Source organism: Scomber japonicus, chromosome 15 (genome assembly GCF_027409825.1).
Source record: "Scomber japonicus isolate fScoJap1 chromosome 15, fScoJap1.pri, whole genome shotgun sequence".
In the NCBI taxonomy this organism is placed as follows: Eukaryota; Metazoa; Chordata; class Actinopteri; order Scombriformes; family Scombridae; genus Scomber; species Scomber japonicus.
This window is the reverse complement of record NC_070592.1, coordinates 17,678,731-17,698,118: the sequence shown is the minus strand read 5'-3', so window position 1 is coordinate 17,698,118 and position 19,388 is coordinate 17,678,731. Positions and strand designations below refer to the sequence as shown.

The 19,388-nt window shown below is 42.4% G+C and overlaps 1 protein-coding gene across 2 annotated transcripts in view; it reads right to left on the bottom strand.

Annotated features, from left to right (window-relative positions):
- Positions 1-1,019: 1,019 nt before the first annotated feature.
- Positions 1,020-19,388, bottom strand: part of pum1 (pumilio RNA-binding family member 1) — a 30,481-nt gene continuing 12,112 nt past the window's right edge. Inside the window, exons 5-23 of one of the 2 annotated variants that reach the window (XM_053334865.1) lie at positions 18,147-18,252; positions 16,685-16,878; positions 16,159-16,331; positions 15,700-15,964; positions 15,516-15,609; positions 14,814-14,912; positions 14,501-14,643; positions 13,980-14,118; positions 13,592-13,726; positions 12,824-13,123; positions 12,352-12,594; positions 10,504-10,774; positions 7,671-7,800; positions 7,336-7,470; positions 6,170-6,307; positions 5,290-5,415; positions 4,965-5,086; positions 4,630-4,822; positions 1,020-2,831 (exon numbers count right to left, since the gene is read on the bottom strand). In XM_053334865.1, coding sequence (XP_053190840.1) covers positions 2,700-2,831; positions 4,630-4,822; positions 4,965-5,086; positions 5,290-5,415; positions 6,170-6,307; positions 7,336-7,470; positions 7,671-7,800; positions 10,504-10,774; positions 12,352-12,594; positions 12,824-13,123; positions 13,592-13,726; positions 13,980-14,118; positions 14,501-14,643; positions 14,814-14,912; positions 15,516-15,609; positions 15,700-15,964; positions 16,159-16,331; positions 16,685-16,878; positions 18,147-18,252 — 3,138 coding nt within the window. In that variant the 3' untranslated portion in view covers positions 1,020-2,699. The remainder of the gene's footprint in view (positions 2,832-4,629; positions 4,823-4,964; positions 5,087-5,289; positions 5,416-6,169; positions 6,308-7,335; positions 7,471-7,670; positions 7,801-10,503; positions 10,775-12,351; positions 12,595-12,823; positions 13,124-13,591; positions 13,727-13,979; positions 14,119-14,500; positions 14,644-14,813; positions 14,913-15,515; positions 15,610-15,699; positions 15,965-16,158; positions 16,332-16,684; positions 16,879-18,146; positions 18,253-19,388) is intronic. The other variant, XM_053334866.1, reaches the window with a different exon arrangement.

Below are 19,388 nucleotides of genomic sequence, written 5' to 3'. Positions count from 1 at the left end.
GACCCATGTAGAGAGCTTGTACTTCAGTGGTGCATTATATTCCCAAACTATTTTGCAGTGAGTGAAATTACCACAAAATGTCTCGAATACACGCCGCTGCACACCGTTACCTGCTTGATAATCCAGTCCTGCATAAAACAAACAGCCTCTGGGCCAAACTAGCCTACCACAGTACACAGTGCCTTCCAGGTGGTTTGAAGATCACTGCATACTATTGTCAGCCTTAAGAAATAAAATAGAGGATTACTGTCACCAACATCACACCCAATGTGACTTTCTGTTTCTGTTCAGACTCAGCATGTTTTATCCATCGGTTGGACAGGTGAAGGCTGGTTTACTTTGTCCTCCTGTCTACTTGAAAAACACTGTTGTAAGACTGCGAGGACACCTGCTCAGCACAGCAGTGGTAGTCTGATAATCTCTTGTTACAAAACCTTGAGCTCATTACTCATGTCAAAAGTGTAATAATCAGTTCATTATCAATGTGTTTGGCTACTGAGTGGATTTACTTTTTTGTGTTCTCCCTCAAACATCAACTGTCTTTCACTTCAGCGTATAGTGTGATGCAAGACGGCCTCTGATATTACTCAGAGTCTTGATATAATAAGCAATTATATTGGATAATGAATCCTGGGATAGTTTTCAAGCTAAAGTAATAACCGCCGTTATCGGTAACCACTTCTGAAACTTATTCCACGCTGGGAGCAGTCATTACCGTAACATGCCACTGATCAACACTTGTCATTAGTCAGAGCCACGCCACATTAAGACGCCAGGCCCATTAATCAGTCACATATAGAAAGAAAGTGGAGCATCAGGACCGAAGCTTCCCTGTCGCTTCTCTGACTCATGCTGTGTAGTTACAGTCGTATCGATGCAGATTCATTCAGAAGGCCACAACAGAAACAAACTGTTTTTATACCAGATGCTTAAATTTAGCTGCAAAAAAAAAAAAAAAAGAAGCAGTTTGTCGACTCCCGCGTGTATATCCCACATACAATGAATCACACTCGAGACAGTTAAATTTTCAAAGTTTTTTTTGTTCAGTTTGGTTTCAAAATAAAGATCACACAATTGTTTAGAGACAATCTACAACAGGAGTTACAAAAAATAGTTGCCCAGGCAATAAGCATACACAGGTTCTGTTAACTATACACATATGGTTACAGGTGTGCTCGTAGTAAATATACACAAGGCTGCTCCAAATGTACACCGCGTTGTGGCGGGCTGCCTCTCTCACCCAAAAGGACATGGACAGTATGATACAGCACTTACAGCACTAGAGAAATGCCAAAAAACACAAGAATCTCATCTGTACAATCCATGGGTTTTATCCCTCTGAAAACAGTCATGGGTAATTGAGGGGTTTCGGAGGGGGTGTGTGGGTGGGGTGGGGGGGGGATTTAAATGAGTAAACTTTTTTTTCTCCCGCCCTGCCAGCATACCCATACACATGACACATTTCATGGGGTAAAGCATTCCTATAAAAAGGTCTTAAAAAAAGGTCAATAACAAACGGAAAAAAAGAAAAAAAAAACCTTCAACATAAACCAAGAAGACACCACTAAGTCTAACAGAACATGTCCAATTGGGAGTCAGTGGGAGATCGACGTCTTAAGTTAAGCAGTGACAAGATAAAGATAAAACCAAGCGTGGCGAATCTTTGTACAAGTACTACGCTGTATAGAAAGGGCTTTTCAAAACAAAAATTTGATATTACAATTTACAATATACAACAACTCATATGTCACAACCAAGGAGGTGAGAATATACACTGAAATGCACAGGTTTTTTTTTTCTAAGATTTTTTTTTTTTCCAGAGTGAGCTTTTTTTTCTTTTTCTTCTCATACCAAAAAGGGTGGTAAAGCACTTTTACATTACAAGGGTTTACAAATGTACAATTATACAGTCAGAAGTATGTGGTCACTACTAGGATACATTATAGATACAGATTCAACATCAAAAACCAGAAAAACTACAAAGTTTTATATATATATTTATATATATATGCAAAGGTCTACACCAAGTATACACGTTATATTTATAGAAGCAAGACCAGAAAACGAATCTCCCATGCTAAATGATCTGTCTGCTGGTTAGCTGATGGCATGTGTGTATTCGTCTATGATTCTGTGACAGACAAAATTAAATACTCGTTCCATCTCATAGTGGTAAATAGCTAGGATGGGAGGAAGGGACACTAGGATTGTGTGTGCAGCAGTAGCAAAAAGTGAAATGATTTTTTTTTTTCCGAGTTTATCTGAAAAACGACGAAAGAGGAAATGAATAGAAAGAACAAACGAAAAAATAAAGGGAGGGAGTGAAAGCGATGAGGGGAACAGGTTTCACCTCGCTCGCCACTCCCTGCCCTCCTTCCCTCCCTCCCCGAGTTCAGCAGGCCTTGGCTCAGGTGGGGGAGGGGGCGACAAAATCTTAACTAAGGCTGCCTGTAGCAACAGGCTCCTCCTGAAAGGGTTGTCATGGAAACAGGGGTACGAGGGGTACTCAACGTCCTTGGTGAGTAAGATTCAGAGGGTTGGGGGGGGGCTGATGCCTTCAGAAGGGTCAGACTGGGACAGGAGGGTGGGGCTGGTAGACATGACCGCATTGGAGGGGTGAAGTGAAGGGCGGGGGGAGTGTGGGGGGGGGTAGATCAGGTGGTAGACATGACATGATTTCAGGGGTAGGGGGAGTCGGTTTACATGATGCCATTAGGGGGCCCGCAGAGAGGACCCAGGTCAACGCCATTCTTCATGTAGTACTTCTCCAGCTTGGCCAGGATGTGTTTTCCATACGTGTACTTCCTCAGGGTGGAGATGTGGGGCCGGATCTGTGAGGGAAACACACACACAGATGTTTGACACATTGAATAGACAGTTACTTACTTCACACACATTTCAGTGTTTCATACACAACATCAACACAACACAAAAAGGAAGGAAAATTTACATTTTAGAATTTAGATCTGTTAGGCCAACATCAAACAGCAAAATGCATTTAATCTGGAAATCAATCATCACTGGTGCTTAAAGGGAAACTTTGCTGATTTTCAACCAGCTTTGTGTCATTACAATGCCGGTAGGAAAAGCAAATGAATAATGTTTAACTTCCCACCATGTTGCCTGCACCCAGGGCTCCCTGCTCATTAGCCGGCAAGTCAGACAGCAGACCTCTGAGATCTGCATTAGACTACAAACTACGTTGCCTCATTTTCAGCAGCGGTGCCTTCAAGGACGGTTAAATGTGGGTCCCTCAGAACACTCCCATCTACCATGTTACGCTTACAATAGGAACAAGCAGACACTGAAATATCATGTTACTTTGAAATATCAGTATATCTGGATGAAAACTAGTGTCATGATAGGAGGCTGAATCTTGAGCTGCTGAATCAGAGACAGAGTCTGGAAGAGGAGACAACCGTCAGAGCGGTGTTACACCCACAGCCTGACTTCAGCCACTGAGTTTCTGTGATCCTAACAGGAAAACAAAAACAACTGGCTCTATAATATAGTGTGAGAGCGCAGATGTGGCGTTACTATTACAACTTATGAGGCTGATTAAAGTGCTGTGGAAGCAGACTAAACAGAGTATGAAGGATGGCACCAGCGTTGGCACCATCAACCACTGCCCAGTGATGATCATCAGAACGGACACTCTGCTGTGACAAAGTTTGCAGTGCCTCAGTGAGGAGATATACTGCTGCTGTTCACTAACTTTGTTGCTCTGTTGAATATGAACACATCGACAGTAGAGTCAGTTGTTGTAGGATTTGCCCTGAGAGCGGTGTGAGGAATCTACAGTCCTTTTGCTCAGTTTATTATAGTCATCACCAGTTTGAAAAATAATTGGACATTTCTACATTTTTTTTCTTTTTAAGAAATCACATTCACAGCAGTGTTTTTTCATTCAGCCTCAGTGTTGTTGCCTGGGAAACCACTGACACCAGTGACCTGTGCAAGATATTGATGTGCGGGTAAATGAGGGGTTTGGTTGGAGGGTCAATAAAGACATGCTTTTTTTCCTCCACTGACATCCACAAAAGCTTTTTTCAGCCAGACATTTGGTATTTAGTGATGTCAATGTGTGCAACAGCCAATCAGAACAAAACTTATCAATGACAGCTGTGATAATTGTTTTACTCATTTGATCATTTTCTTTTTACAGGTTTGCAATCCGGGAATTATCTTGCCAGTCCATTTTGTATCATTATAATTCATTTACTTCTGTTTTATGTCTGTCAAGCTTTGGGATGTTTTAGTAAGCTTTTGATAGCCTCTGACATTTTATATGAAACAATAAAGACAATCTTCTAGATTGATAAAATGCCAGTTGTAGTCCTACATGTGTAATTTTCTGTGGAAAAATGATTATTTGCACTCTCAATAGGCCACTAAAGGTGCATGTGTAATAATACAGGATCTCCCCCGTAATATAAAAGATTGTCTCATCAACCCTTTAATCACATGAGCACTACATTCAGTTACTGCAGGCAAAGTACTGTCAACTCCACTCCTCGTACATGATCGAAGTGGATTATGGCAGTGCTGTCCGTCACCCTGTCGGCACACATCTGTCTGGGTTAATGTCATCCATCAGGGATGAACATGATTCAAAAACAGACAACCTACCTTGTGCATTACTATTTTGCGCTGGGTGGGCTCGGCCACGTCGATCATCTTCTGCACCACATAGTTGGCGTACTGGTCCTTCATCATGGTATATAAGGCACTGTGGGGGCCCTCAGTCAGGCTGCACACCTCGTCTATCAGCATTGCTCGTTCCGCCCGCGATGCGTGGGTCACACACTTCTCCACCACATTACTGGACCAAAAAAAAAGAAAGAAAATGGGGTGAGTGATGGTGAAGGGGACTATAAAAGAAACAAAAAGCTGGTTCCTTCTTGCGATTGTGTAGAAATGAAAAAAAAAAAAAATCTGAAAAACTTGTTTGTGTTGGATTTTACCTGGCAAACTTGTGCTGGCTGAGCCCCAGTACGTTGCCTCTAATCTCAGCCACTATCTTGCTCTTATCCTCAGCTCGGCCGTGCTCCAAAACGTGCTGGATCACATAGTTGCCATACTGGTCCTAAATACAATAAACCATACAGACACATTAAATAAAACGTGAGGACACCAGCTGGTGGCTCTGACGTCAGATCAAACAATTAGCCAGCTTCAAAAATCTGGAGGCTCTGAGAGGAGCTTTATTTAAGCCAATTTAAGGTGTTAATAATCCTGGAAAACATAACTGGTGCAAATGGAGTGGGTATGTGTGTGTTTGTGTTTTACCTGCACAAGCTGCTCTGTATGTTGATGGAGCTCCTCTAGTATAGGCAGCGTCTGTTCAGGAAGGCAGTGTTCGAGAATGCGCTGGATGACTCGGCAGCCGTAAGGGTGAGTAGAGAGGGCGAAGACCTACAAGACGCACATAATTATACAGTTATTCATTCCACACACACACCAAGCTGCCCTTGAGCTCAGTGACTTGAGAATGGCAACGATTTACCTTTTCTCAAGCAGTTTTTCACTTTGTATTACAATGAAAACCTCATTATACAGTGATGTTTGAAGTGTCCAAGACCAAAGACTTTGTATGCAGTCTATGTTTAAGACGAACGAAGACAGAGAGAAGACATACTTATTTTGTGGGTAAATCATTGGCATATTTTCATGCACCCAGCCCACCCCTGCAGGGAAGGTGAAAGCAAATTCCTGACATGCTGTCAGCTACACAAACAAGCCATTGAGTAGAGAACATGCAGTTACACAACATGCAAATATGTGAAAAGCAAAACACTAAAAACAAACTGAGATTTACTGTCACAGTCAAAACTGAAACCCCCTTCATTTGTATGTCACGAAAGGCACATGCATGAAAACACAAAATCTTCCTTTTGAACACTTTATGCTAATGTCACATTTAGCTAGCAGATAGAAGATGGCTGTTGCCACTGGGCTGAGGTTTCTGTTGCCATGGAAACGTACCCTGTCCCTGGAAAGGACTGAAAACATGTGTCTCTGTACTTTGGTGGTGACAATATGCTGCTGCCTTCAGGCAGCACCGGTGTATGTGTGCACACAAGTGAGCCTATGTGTGGGTCAGCCGGGCGCCGGCAGACTTCAGTGATTGAATGTGGAAATATTGTGTGTGCGCACAGAGGGGACCCACCTGTCCCTTGAAGGCGTCTATGATGAAGTGCAGCGCATGAGGCTGGACACACTCGATACACTTCTGCACCACGTGGTTACCGTTCTGATCCTTCACACACTTCAACACATGGCCGTCCAGCTCCCGCACCATCTCGCTCTACAGGGAGGAGGATGACGATGGGGCAGAGCAAGAGGAAGAAACAGCGAGACAAGTAATTGTTTGTAAGACATGAAATATTGCCTGAAAACATTTCCCAAACTCTCCATCATTTTTCACAGTGGCTGGCTGTAGTCAACAAATAATGTGAGAGGTTTGAACAGCTGCCCTGGAGAAATCTACTGAGGTCCATTAAGGAGAGACGACACATTTCTCTCAATCTTCAGTTCAATTCAAAGGGGTTTTTTATTGGCATGGGACGCAGATGTTTACATTACTAAAGCAAGAGGGAAATAAAAAAACTACAAAATGTACATAAACTTTCTTTTCTAACAGCAATATCACTATTTTGCTGTTAGAAATATATGTTTATATACAGACAGTTAAAAATAAAGTAAAACAGAAAAATTAAGAGTTAGAGAAATACAAATAAGTGAAAATTATGAATGTATAAATCTCTCTCACAAACACACACACACACACAAACGCAATCTTACTTTTCCTAAACGACTATGGTTAAGAAAAATGATTTCCTTTAGATATTCATCTCTTTTTTTTATCTTAACACCTGCAGGTGAGAATTTGCATATAAACCGTGGTATCATTAGCTTCATTCATCGTACATGATGGAGTATGTGTGAGAAACCTGCTGCTACACGAGACAGCTCCAACATAAAAACCATAATGTAAATGAAAGATGCTATTTCAATGTGAGCGCACCTCTTTATCCATCATGCATTCAACTATATATAAACAGGAATTAGTTATTTATGAACAATGTGCTCTCATTCACACCTAAATTATGAGCACATGGAGAGCAAATATTCTTTGAAATTAGGACACTGGGTTGTTTTGCCACTTGTTACAGTAACAACCACTACATCACAGCAGGGTGACAGCAGGATACGATTATTTAAGGTCATTTTAGTGCAGAGGGAAAAAAGGACAACGAACAACAGTTTTAACACATATGGTGTGTTTCCCTTGTTCACACTCCCACACAGTCCAGAGGGAACTAGTATACTTACAATGACCTGCTGATCCGAGGGGATGAACTCCAGAGCTTTCTGAATGACTCTACAGCCGTACATCTGCAGGGCCAAAGACAGCACGTGACCTCGGATCCTCTCAGCCAGAGCCAGCTTCTGGTCCAGGCTGCCAAACTAAAACACACACAGACACACACACACAATATAAGCCTGTAAATCCAGTAATCCGTTTGGTAATAGACGACACAATACCGCACACATTTCACATTTACACTGATTACAAAGCAAATAAACAGCAGGTGCGATCTTCCTGCGAATTCAATCTTGGTGACTCAAAGTACACTTCAGCGATGATGACTTGCTTGTCTACGCACCTCAAAGAATTTCTGGATGACGTAATTTCCAAAGACGTCCACCATGAGCTGGTAGGCCGCCTGGAGTATCTCACTAAAGACAAGCTGGCGCTCTGCTGGACTGGCTCGCTCCAACTTCAACTGGATAAACCTATAAGAGACAGAAAGAGAGAATTTGCACTCAGGACACCTTTTACTGGAAAATTCTGTATGATGTTCATTGTATTCTCTTATTTTGTCAATTCTTTTGTAAAAACCTCTAAATACATGAAGGTGATTTTAAAAATGTTGGATGAGCTTTAAAATAAATGAGTAAATGGTTGAATGACAGAGCAATAAAGTGAGATAAGTACAAAGATAGTGAGAGAGCCGCTCCTATATCTTTAACCTGAGGGAACAGACAGACACAAGGAGATAAAGCTGAGTGGAGAAAAGACAAAGAGGGAGCTGAAAGAAGCAAGCAGCATGTGAGGTGAAGTGATGACTGCCAGGCAGAGGCAGAGATAAAAGGACAGTGATGTTGAAGCAGCTGAGGAAAGAAAATGTCTGGAATGTGCAGACTGGACGTCATGGTGTATTAATAGATAGTTTCAGTGGAAAAGTCTGCATCTAAGGCATGGCTGGTTCAACCCAAACAGACCCAGAAACCAGGAGCTGGAGTGGCCTCCCGGGCCGTTGGCCCCAAATTAGTAACTCTGTGGACTGTGTGACAGAGCAGAGTAAAGATGTAACATATCAATGAAACTTTATGTTCTGTTATCAATAAAACTACTGAAGTATACACAGCCTAAAGCAGCGACATAACACAGACCAGACTGTTTGTAGAAAGAGGCAGTGTGAAATATTCATGTCACATCCACAGTCTTTAAATCTCATTTCTATTGAGAGTCGCAGGGTGTCACAGGGGTCTGTACCAACACTGAGCATGAACCTGAAACACGACTGTATAAACATTTAGTCTACTTGAAGACTAACACACACACCTGTCCTGAGGGCTGTCACACTGAAACATGAGCAAACCCAACCTGTGTGTGTTGAACATGAAGAGAAACAGGAGTACTTTCAACTGTGAATTTGACCAAGGTGGTTTTCCAGTTCTGCCTTAAGGTCCCAAAACACTGAGACAAGGATGAGCGAAGGTGTGGAAATTTCCAGATCCCAAGATTCAGCACAGTGCGGATGTGGACGACTGCATCGATTCACACTTATCAAAAATAGATTATCCAAATGTTCATTAATAACTAGGGTTGTGAACGATGCGACCGGATATTCGGTTCAACAAGTGAGAGATACGGCTGCATCGGTAGCAGCCTCCTCAATCGATACGAATTATCCATGAATTCCTAGATGAATCGGTTGTAGAGTCATGGATCAGGTATCGCGAGACTTGGAATCAGTTGGCGGCATCACACACACGCCAGCGTATCGAATTGAACTGTAATAAAAGGATATCGTTTTTGAATCGAATCGTAACCTGTGTATCTAGATACATATCGAAACGTTTATCACAGAGAGATGTGCAACCCTATTAATAACGTAACATTGATGGAATGAAAGAGTCGGAGTAGTGCAGCACACGGACAGTCTACAACACACAAAAGCTAGAATTATCTACAAGTATCTAGTAAAGCTTAAAAAAGGCAGCAGTTGCAGGAATTTTTGATTTAATGACTAAATTACCTTTGCGAGATGAACATGAAGTATATTATGAACTTTCTATGCCATCGCCCAGAGACTAACGTTGGCAGAGCAGTGAACTCCAGCAGTAATAAACAAGACCAACTGACCAACACACACTGCAGCATTAAACAACTTAAACCAACCAATAACTCTGTGCTCTGGCTGTGTTCATTTTTTATTAATAAAAAAGCTGCAGATCATTTATCTTAATTGCCAGTTACATTTCATACTGTATTTCAGTGGAATCAGGACACCACTGAATGGTTTGGCACACAATATACTGGAGTAAGAGACTGAAAATTGTATATCCTTTTCTATTCATTCAATTGAGACTCCACTTTAAAATGGGGAAACGATTCTGAATCAAATCAGAGACCCATGAATCAGAATCAAATCATAAGATTCTCAAAGATTCACACTCCTACTGTATAGACCGTCTCACACAAAAGTGACAAGACAGAAATGTGGTGAAATCTTCAGTTGTGTACTAAACAATGTGGTGCTCTCTCATCTCACTATAAAACACTTCCAACAACATATGATTTAGAGATTCAGAGAGCAAAGACAGCCTGCATTAAAATGCTGCTATGATCCGAGATTACAAACTAACCAATCAGAATAGAAAATGAAGGGGCCCACAGGTGGTCAAGTGGTTAGAGCACATGCCATATACGCAGCCGACCCTGGTTCGAATCCCGATCAGAGAGCCTTTGCTGCATGTCACACCCTCCTCTACCTCCCTTGTTTCTAGTTGGTCTACTGATCAATAAAGGCGTCTATGCCAACCAAATCTTTTAAAAATAAATACATTTAAAATTACATCTCCTGGTTAGTGCTTGTGAGCCGTTACCATCAGGCAGACGGTACAGGGTACCATCACTCCGAACCAGTAGTGCTTACAGATCATTTGTGACCAGTATTTTACTGATGAATAAACAGTTAAATCAGTAACTGAACCTCTATGGGAAAAATGTTGCATTTTATATGAAATCTGTTGTTGTTTGTTGTTGTTGGTATGTCTAGTGGATCTTTGTTTTTTTATATGTGTATTTATCTGACGATTGTATGCTGTACTATCTATCTATCTATCTGACACAGACTGCAATGCATATTTTATACCATCTAACATGGCTTGTAGGGCAGTGTTGGTTTTTCAGTGCTTTGTATTTGGTACCTGCTGCCGTGCTGATCCTGGCTGAACTCCATGATGTGGCCCGCGATGTCTCTGAGCTGCAGGTTGGGGTAGCGGTTGTTCCTGAAGTCTTCCAGCAGGCGGCTTCGGCCTGACGGCATTACGTCCGACATGCCGTAGCGTAGCCGTGACGACGGGAACAGCTGGCTGCTGGGTGAAAAGAGGGAGGAGCCTGAACTGGCGGCGCTGCGGTACTTGGCTTCTGCTCCTGGGGCTGCAGAGATGAAACGCCCGCTGCCGTTGGTCAGGCCTCCTGTGGGGTCAGAGAGAAAAGAGGGTCATTGCTAGAACTATATAGTATAATTAAAACTGAACTGAAGACATTTGCATATTTGTTGGCCACAGTACGTCAATTTTAAAAGCAAGTCATTTTATTTCTCTCTGACTTACTGCCCTGGATATTAAATACTTAAATGATTACTTGCATGAATTAACATACTAATTTTCTATTCATAAATTAACACTGCAGTATAGATATCTTCAACAGCATCATGAAAACTTCATTTCAGCTTTGCAGCACAAACACACAGCGCTGGGTGGCGGCACTGACTGCAATATGAAGCTGCTCTACACCAAGAAAAGGGACATTTCCCGTCCATAGAACAAGTATTACAACCAAATCAGGTGAAATTGCAAACTATTGTCTCAAAAACAATTAAATCAATACTGACTGACACCAATCCAGCCTCAACAAACTTTTCAAAGACATCATTAGATTACACAGGTAAGTATTTAAATTTTAAATATACTCAAACCACATCTGTATCAAATAGCTGGTGAATACTTGTCATAAATACTATTGCTGGTGGACTATTACAATTAAAAACTGACAACATATACAACGTGGTGTTTGCACACAGTGCAGTTAAGGACTCCAGGTAGTATGACATCTCCAAAAGGCTTTAAAATTGCCAAAGCTAAGGTAATCCATCACAGTCATTTTGAAGCTTCAACTTGGCTCTGTCAGTTTGTTTTATTGTCGTTTCATCACACTTTGAGAGGAGTGTTTGCATTATAGCTCTGCCAGCTGTCAATCACTCTCACACACACACACACACACACACACACACACACACACACACACACACACACACACACACACACACACACACACACACACACACACACACACACACACACACACACACACACACACACACACACACACACACACACACACACACACACACACACACACACACACGGCAATAAAAAGTCTCCATCAGTAATTACTCCCTCAAAACATGCAGCCTTACAAACGTGATTTAGATTTTTAAAAATCTTATTACCTGGAACAGCATTTTATTTCCAGAAGTCTTTGGTATTTGGAATTTTAAAAATAAGTGTTGATATGTTAAAGATAAAGACAGGACACCTCTGTTAAGCCCCAATATATTTATATGTGTGTGTGTATTAAAAACCCCATATTGCCTTTAGTCCGGACATGGACATAAAACGTGTGTGTTAATTGTCAAATAATATGAAACTAAACTCAAGCTGATATAGCAGTCAGGCTCAATGAATCTTCACAGCCGTGTCCAACACGTCTTTATTTTTTTGAAAATCGTGGGACCAACCAAAGAAGGGTTTATTTTTATACCAATTGTCAGTGATTACTAAAATCCAAAGCATGCTAAAAGTATAATACCAACAGTAACTGGTTAATTCTTCTGTGTAAACAGTGCTTTGTGTTTATCAAAAAGAGCTCTAGCATTGTTTCCACAGTCACAAGCATCAAAATAGCTCCTCGAGAGGCATTCATGTGAAACAAAACACTCTCAATGACAGTGGTTAAATCTCGCTCACTTGAATCAAAGGAAAACCACTTACCAAGATTGAGGTTGGACGAGGAGCTGTGATTGGACAGGGAGGGTGGGGGTGTGAGGGAATGGGAGGGGCCCTGGTTGGGTAGGGGCATACCCACTGGACCAGGGGAAGGACTGAAGCCCAAGGTGCCGTTGTAGAAGCCTCCGTGGCCAATCGGGGTGAGGCTGGAGGGCGTGCGTTTATACAGCTCATTGTTGCCTGTCAGAGAGTCCCGCCTGGAGCCGCTGCCCCCGCTCGAGTTCGCCACTAGAGGGAGACAAAGACAAAACTTTCATTCATCTGTAGAAACTGGAAGAACTTGTACTATTGTGGGATGCCATAATCAAAAGGTTCAGTAAAAGAACATCAACTGATCAATCTGACAAATTTGACACTTTATGGAGCTCAACGTCTTAATAGAATTTGAAATGATGAAAGACGTCTCAGCAGACAGACAGCACACATAAACAAGCACTGTATGTAGATTCATCCATACCTGCAGTGCCAAAGCCTCCCAGTGTGGCCCCCAGTGTGGCACCGAGGGAGGAGGAGGTGGGCTGGCTGAAGCCCAAGGAAGCAGATCCTGGACCAGGCTGGGCAGAGCCCTGTGAGAAAAGAGAGGAGCTCTGGGAGGAGGAGCTGAGGGAGGACGAGCCGTAGAAGGAGCTCCCACCCAGAGCCCCGCCAGGGCCGCCCTGCTGCTGAGCCTGCTGGGATGTCATGGCACGGAATGGACCGTTGGCCCCGCCACCCAGACCACCGTTGGCACCACCTGCGGAGGCTGCTGCTGCTGCAACTGGTGGGGTAGATAGCCAGAGAGGATGGGGGAGTTAAGTGAGAGGTTGAAATAATTCTGCAGGCTGTGTCTGTTAATTTAAAAGTCAACAGTCATAATTCATTTTATGCAACAAGAAACCACTAATTAGATACTTGAGGAGAATTTTTACATCCCCAACAACTCTTCAAATTAACACCAATGATGTAAACCCAAATCCCACTCAATACTAGTGTCTATATTCAAATAAACAATATTGACTCGTGGGAACTTCTTGCAAAAATCTCATATGAAACTTGATGGCACAGTCTCATAATCTCTTAATGGCATGTTCTGGATGAATGGGGCATTCAGAACATGTTTTTAAAACAACACAATCCTTAATGCTTGTTTTGTGTTCACGACACCCATGTTTGCCCCGTTGCCTGCAGAGAGCAGCAGAGGCAGGATAAACATGTGACTGAGGCTTTACATTAATTACTGTCTTACCTGCTTGTGCTGCGGAAGGAGAAATGATGACAGAGGCGGGGGCCATGAGGCGGACAGGGCCACTCCTAGCTCCAGTGTTGACCACCAGGGCCCCCGTCTGATCGTAATAGGCTGCGGGGGCTAGGACTGGGTAGCCTGGGAAGGAGACAACAAAATATTCAGTGTACTTTTACTGAATTTAGCATGCTGTGTTACTTTAATGTAGATGACAGTAGTTATGGGTAATTGTAGTTCTTTATGACATTTTAACATCAGTTTACAACAACGACCCATGTTTGGATATTTCTAACTAAGATTTCAGGAAATTGAGCTCTAATAGCAGATGTAATTAGGCTTGTTTGGGCTGTTGCCAAAGCCATAAAACCAGCTTGTAGAGTGTAGCACTCACCAGGGACTCCTGCTGCTAGACCCTGCCCAAAGGCTAGAGCTGAGTTGACTGCTGCTGCTGCAACCAGCTGGTCATTCTGCTGCCCCTGCTGCCCTTGGCTGGGGGTCAGAGGTCGCTGATTGCCCCCAGCACGCATCACCTTTATAAAGTAAGCAAAAAAGCAGTAATTGAATTGTTATTAACCATATAAACACTTGTAAAGCTTAAAAAGATCTTTAAAAATCTATTCCAAAGGAGGGAACCTGTGGTGTAAATGTATATTTACAGTTCTTGCTGTTTCTGTGTTTACACCAATGTGTGCAGGAGGTCTGGTTAATGATAAGCCGAAACAGTGGGATAAAACATGTTTTGCTGACTGGTTTATAATCTACACAGTGTGCAGTTTGCTGCTTATAGATCCACGTAGAGCCGCAGTAAGAGTGAAGTCACATTTCAGATGGCACATAAGGAGAGCTCTGACAGACACATCTTGAGCCAGTGGCAACCAGCGTGCCAGTATTTTTGGCAAGCAGCCGACTGACCTGCTGTTGGTTCTGCTGGCCTTGGCCTGCTGCCTGCTGATTGGCCGAGTTGTTGGCTGCAGCCGCCTGCTGTTGGAATAGGTTGGCAGGGTAGACTCCCCAGGGGGTAACACCATAGTATTGGGGTGGCATCACTGCTGGACCTAGGCACAAACACAAAACAAATTGGTGAGATAAGACAACTGTGATTATGCATCTCATAAACTGTGGAAAATAAGTTAGTAAGTATCCTAATGTTTATGAATGGTTTCAACACTCATTCGGCAGCATTAAACAAAGCAGTGGGTGTGTTTCAATAACATGCAGGTCTCACCGAGTGTAGCTGCTGCTGCTAGTCCGGCTGCGTAGGGGTCTGTCCCTGGTGGAGCAGCACTGATGATGTAAGGATTGGGCACAAATGCTGGGGCCAGACCTGATAACACATGGAGGGAAAAGGTGAAGCAGGTCCAAAGGTTTTTACATCATACCTGGAGTTAACTCATAGCAAATCCAGTAATGAAGCTTCAGCACATAAAAAGTTAGTGCATAACCACAACACTTCTTCAAGACTTGAGGCTTGTTACGCATTACTTAAACTCCACTAAAGAGGCATTGAGTAAACCTAAGAAATATTAACCTGACACTAATTTGTTACCATGGGATTACAACAGGTAGTTTTTAATAACTACACTGTGTTCTTTTGCCCCCCAAAAAAAAAACCAAAAGAAAACTGACATTGTTGCTCTTGCAGAAGTAAATCAGAGTCACTGATCAACAAACATATAAAGCCTTGCAGATACGGGTCCAACTTTACGAGTGATGTTATCTTTGTTTTCACTTTTAAATAATTTGTTTATGATAATCTGGTTAGTTTGGGATCATGTGTGGTTGTGCTTTCCATTATGTTGTAAAACTGAATGTAGTGGTGCATGGAAGGATATAGCAGTGTTGTTGCATCACTTTCAATTTAACTTGTGAATAAAAACTAAATTGATAAGAATGATGGCAAAACTATAAAATAATACACTTATCTTACCAATGTGAGGCTGCTGTGCTGCTGCCAGGGCGTACTGCTGCTGCTGGGCTGCTGTTAACTGCTGCACTGCCAGGGCGTTGTTTCTCTGGAACAGCTGCACACAACACCACAGGTGAATCACAGCTTAATGCCTCCTAAAAAACTGATGATGAGTGTTTATATATGACTCTCGGCTTGTTCATACCTGCTGCTGGTTAGTGTAATCAAACAGGCCCACAGTGGGCGCAGAGTCCATGGGCATCTGGGAGTTGTAGTCAAACTGAAGCGGCTCCATCACTGACTCCATGGGGTCCATGGTGACACCACCTTGTTCTACACCAGAGAAGTCCTCAGGGGGTTTGGGGCCACCACCACCTCCCAGGGCTGTCAGGCCCTCTGCCCCTACACCCCCGGGACCCCCGAGCAGGTCACCCTCGGGGCCAGGGGCCGGCATGTTGCCTGGGGGACGACTGCAGGGGTGAGAAAGCAGCAGTAGATCAGTTTACACCTGGAGGCTGTTTATAGAGCGAAATAAACATTTGAACAGGAAGCTGCTGCTGCTGCTGGTGTGTGTGTGTGTGTGTGTGTGTGTGTGTGTGTGTGTGTGTGTGTGTGTGTGTGTGTGTTTTCGTGTGTGTGTGTTTTCCGTCTTAGCGAGTCGTACCCGAACTCTTTGACGTCAACATCGAGGCCATTCTGCACAGGCAGCCCATTGGGGTTGATGACGTCGTTAATGACATCAGCTTCACCTTCTGTCAACTCTTTCAGTTTCTCTCCCTCAAACGTTGCCTTTGGCTTCTCCCTCTTCTCCTCCTCCACCTCTCCGTCCCTCTGCCCCTGTGCGATGGGAGAGAAAAGAAATATAACAGATAAGCACAGACTGATCGTGAAAACCAGAAAGACAGAGGTGCTGATAGCCTGACAAAAACAATTAGGTCAAAATGATTGGAGGAGACGAGCATGGACAAGGTGAGAGACAACAGTACACCATTTGGCAATCACTGGCTGACATAGGACAGACAGTGGGCAAAAATGACAGATAGGGTGTTTTGGTTGCCTGTTAGTTACCCAAAAATCTAATATTACTGTGATTTTCAAAAACAGAGCTGTAGAAAAGAATTAAAGTAAATGTAAAAACCCAAGTGATGAGACTGATGGACAGAAAGAGAGAGAATAGATTCAACACTCACGTAAGGTCCTTTCCGGAGGCAGGAATCCAGTTTGTCAGCCGGTGAGGAGGAGAGGACGTACTCCACCATGCTTACTCCAAGCCCTCCACTCTCAGACCGCGGGGACATCACTGAACCAACCCCAACTTCACCACCACCATGGAAACCCTGCCCTGGCCGACGGGACACCATGATTGGCTGAGACACCGAGTGATCTGCAATGAGGGGTAGAGGCACTGTTAAATAAGATCCATATAGAGGAAAAACACCCCACACATGCTTCCCATACATAGGTAACATTAACAGGGCAATGTGTGATTCCATACTTACTCTCTCTCTCACAAAGAAACAGTGAATACAGGGTTTTTACATCCCAACATGCCATACTGCATTAATTAGAACAATCGGTCTTCACAAAACTTTGCTCAGACGGAGATGCCAGGAGCCCAATTACTCCAGATATCTTCACTGGAAAAGACAAATCTAAATGAAGACTGGCTATTGGGCCTATTAAGGAATCTTTTCCATTTAACAGATTTCACTGGACCTACTTGTTGGACTTAATTTACTGGACTTTCATAGGATTTGTTTGATTAATACACAGTTCTTATTTTTATCTCACCCCTCAGGTTTTAAATTTCTACTAACTTTCCTTTCATTTCTTTATAATTGTCTTTTTCCCACCGAGGGCTGCCTTGCACTCCAGGCTGTAGAAACTGCATCTACTGAAGTCTCTTAATTTTTCACAAAGATTTAGTTTTTGAGACAATTTTCTTGTCTTCTTAGAGTGGTGGTTCTGAAGGTGGGATCCAGGTACCCTTAAGAGGGTTCCAGGAGGTCCCCAGCAAAAAGGAGAAGAATTTATTTTTTCCTATAATTCTATCAATAAGTAACACAATAAAAGAATATATATGACTATTTTGGTCTATGACTTTCAAACACTTTGGGTAATAAAACATTTTATCACCGAAAATCTTATCAGAAAGGGGGTCCATGGTCTAGTTTGTGTCAGTTTAGGGGTCCTTGATGTGAAAACATTTGAGAACCACTGGCTTAGGGAAATCAGAATGGGTCACAAACTGTTAACTGGGTGTGATATTTCTCTTTAAGCAATACAGCCAAATGCAGATTACATGATAATGATACTGTGAGAGCACGACTGCCTGCAACAAACATGTCGTCTATGCTCAATTTAATATCACCACTCTCACCACAAGTGCGGAGTTAGACTGCTTCTGAAATGCAGGTGTGTTTCTTTTGCCACTGTGCTTACAGAAATAACTGCATTGTGATGATACACCAGAAACATCAGGGTGATTTCACACTGACATCAGCTTTTGATTCTGACAGAATCTAAATATATATTTTCTAATACAAGACAGTGATTGTTCTGCCGTGTTTCACAAACGTTCCTGCATTCATAACAGCGTGCACTCCGTCACCTTATCACAAACCAGCCAGAACGAGTCAGATCAGTAAATACCTGAGGCACCCCATGCACTGTCTCTCCACTGGTCCAGGAAGATCCCTTTTGGTCCATCCTTCCCAGAGTCATCGGTCTCCCAGAACTTCTTACCAGTTAGCAGCTGCTGCAGAGGCACAGGACGACAGAGAAGAGACAGAAAGATAGAAAATGATTACAGAGATATTGCAAGAAAAAAACAAAAACATCTATAAACACGTGATAAATGAGCATGTCGCTGAGCACAATAACCAAACTTATTTAATGGGATAGTATATACTTTTTTAGTATCACGCAATCAGTGCTGAGATATTTTGTGCTGCAATTTCCAGCAATACACTCATGTGTTTGAAGTACTTTGACCCCTGACTACACCCCAAACAAACAAGTACAGTTTATTCTCACTGGATGAGTGCGGCAAAAACAAAATAACACCATAATTACACACAGTGCCTGAGAGCAACCAGAAAACAATTATGCCTCATTATTTTAATTTTTAAAATGTCATGTTATTTTGAATAATGGTTTTAACTAATTAAGTGTTTGTCCTTCTCCATATCCACTATTTCGTCTATTACATTCAGCACTTTTCTTAAAAGGGACCTTGTCTGGGGTAAATTAATGTGATCAATATCTTGCATTAAGAGTTTAAAATCTGCTATTTTAAAAGAAATTGATACTTCATGGTAAAAGAAATATATAATTTTGCTTTATATTACAGCTTGGTTACAGTCTATAACTGCAAAACTATACTTGGCCAATATGAGATTCAAACAAAAACAAACATCCATCAGCACTATGATCACTAAGCCAAAACTAATTGTAGGCACTGGCCCAACATGACAGAATCACTCAGGGTAGACAAGTGTTTATAAATGCCAACAGCCAGTCAAACCAGCTCACTTGAAAAAATATCTCTGCTCAGTCTCGTCTCTTTCAGAGCTTTTCACTGTGGGAAAACAATGCTCAATGCACAATGTCCACACTGCTTTTTGCTCTAAGGCCTTCCATGGAGTAACTGATCCTTTTTCCCTTTGGATTTCCTGTTATTTAAGTTTGAGTCTCTGAAAGGTGATCCATCATGTGTCTATTCAGCCGAGTCACAAAATACAGAGCAGCCATTTTCACGTCAAGTGCTGCCAGACGATATCTGACCTCATCAGATCCAGAGACCAAAGTTTAAATAAGTGAAAACAAAAAACTTAAAACCTCCATTATCAGCTGAAGGATTTAAGCCACTAACATTAGCTGTATAAAGGTGAA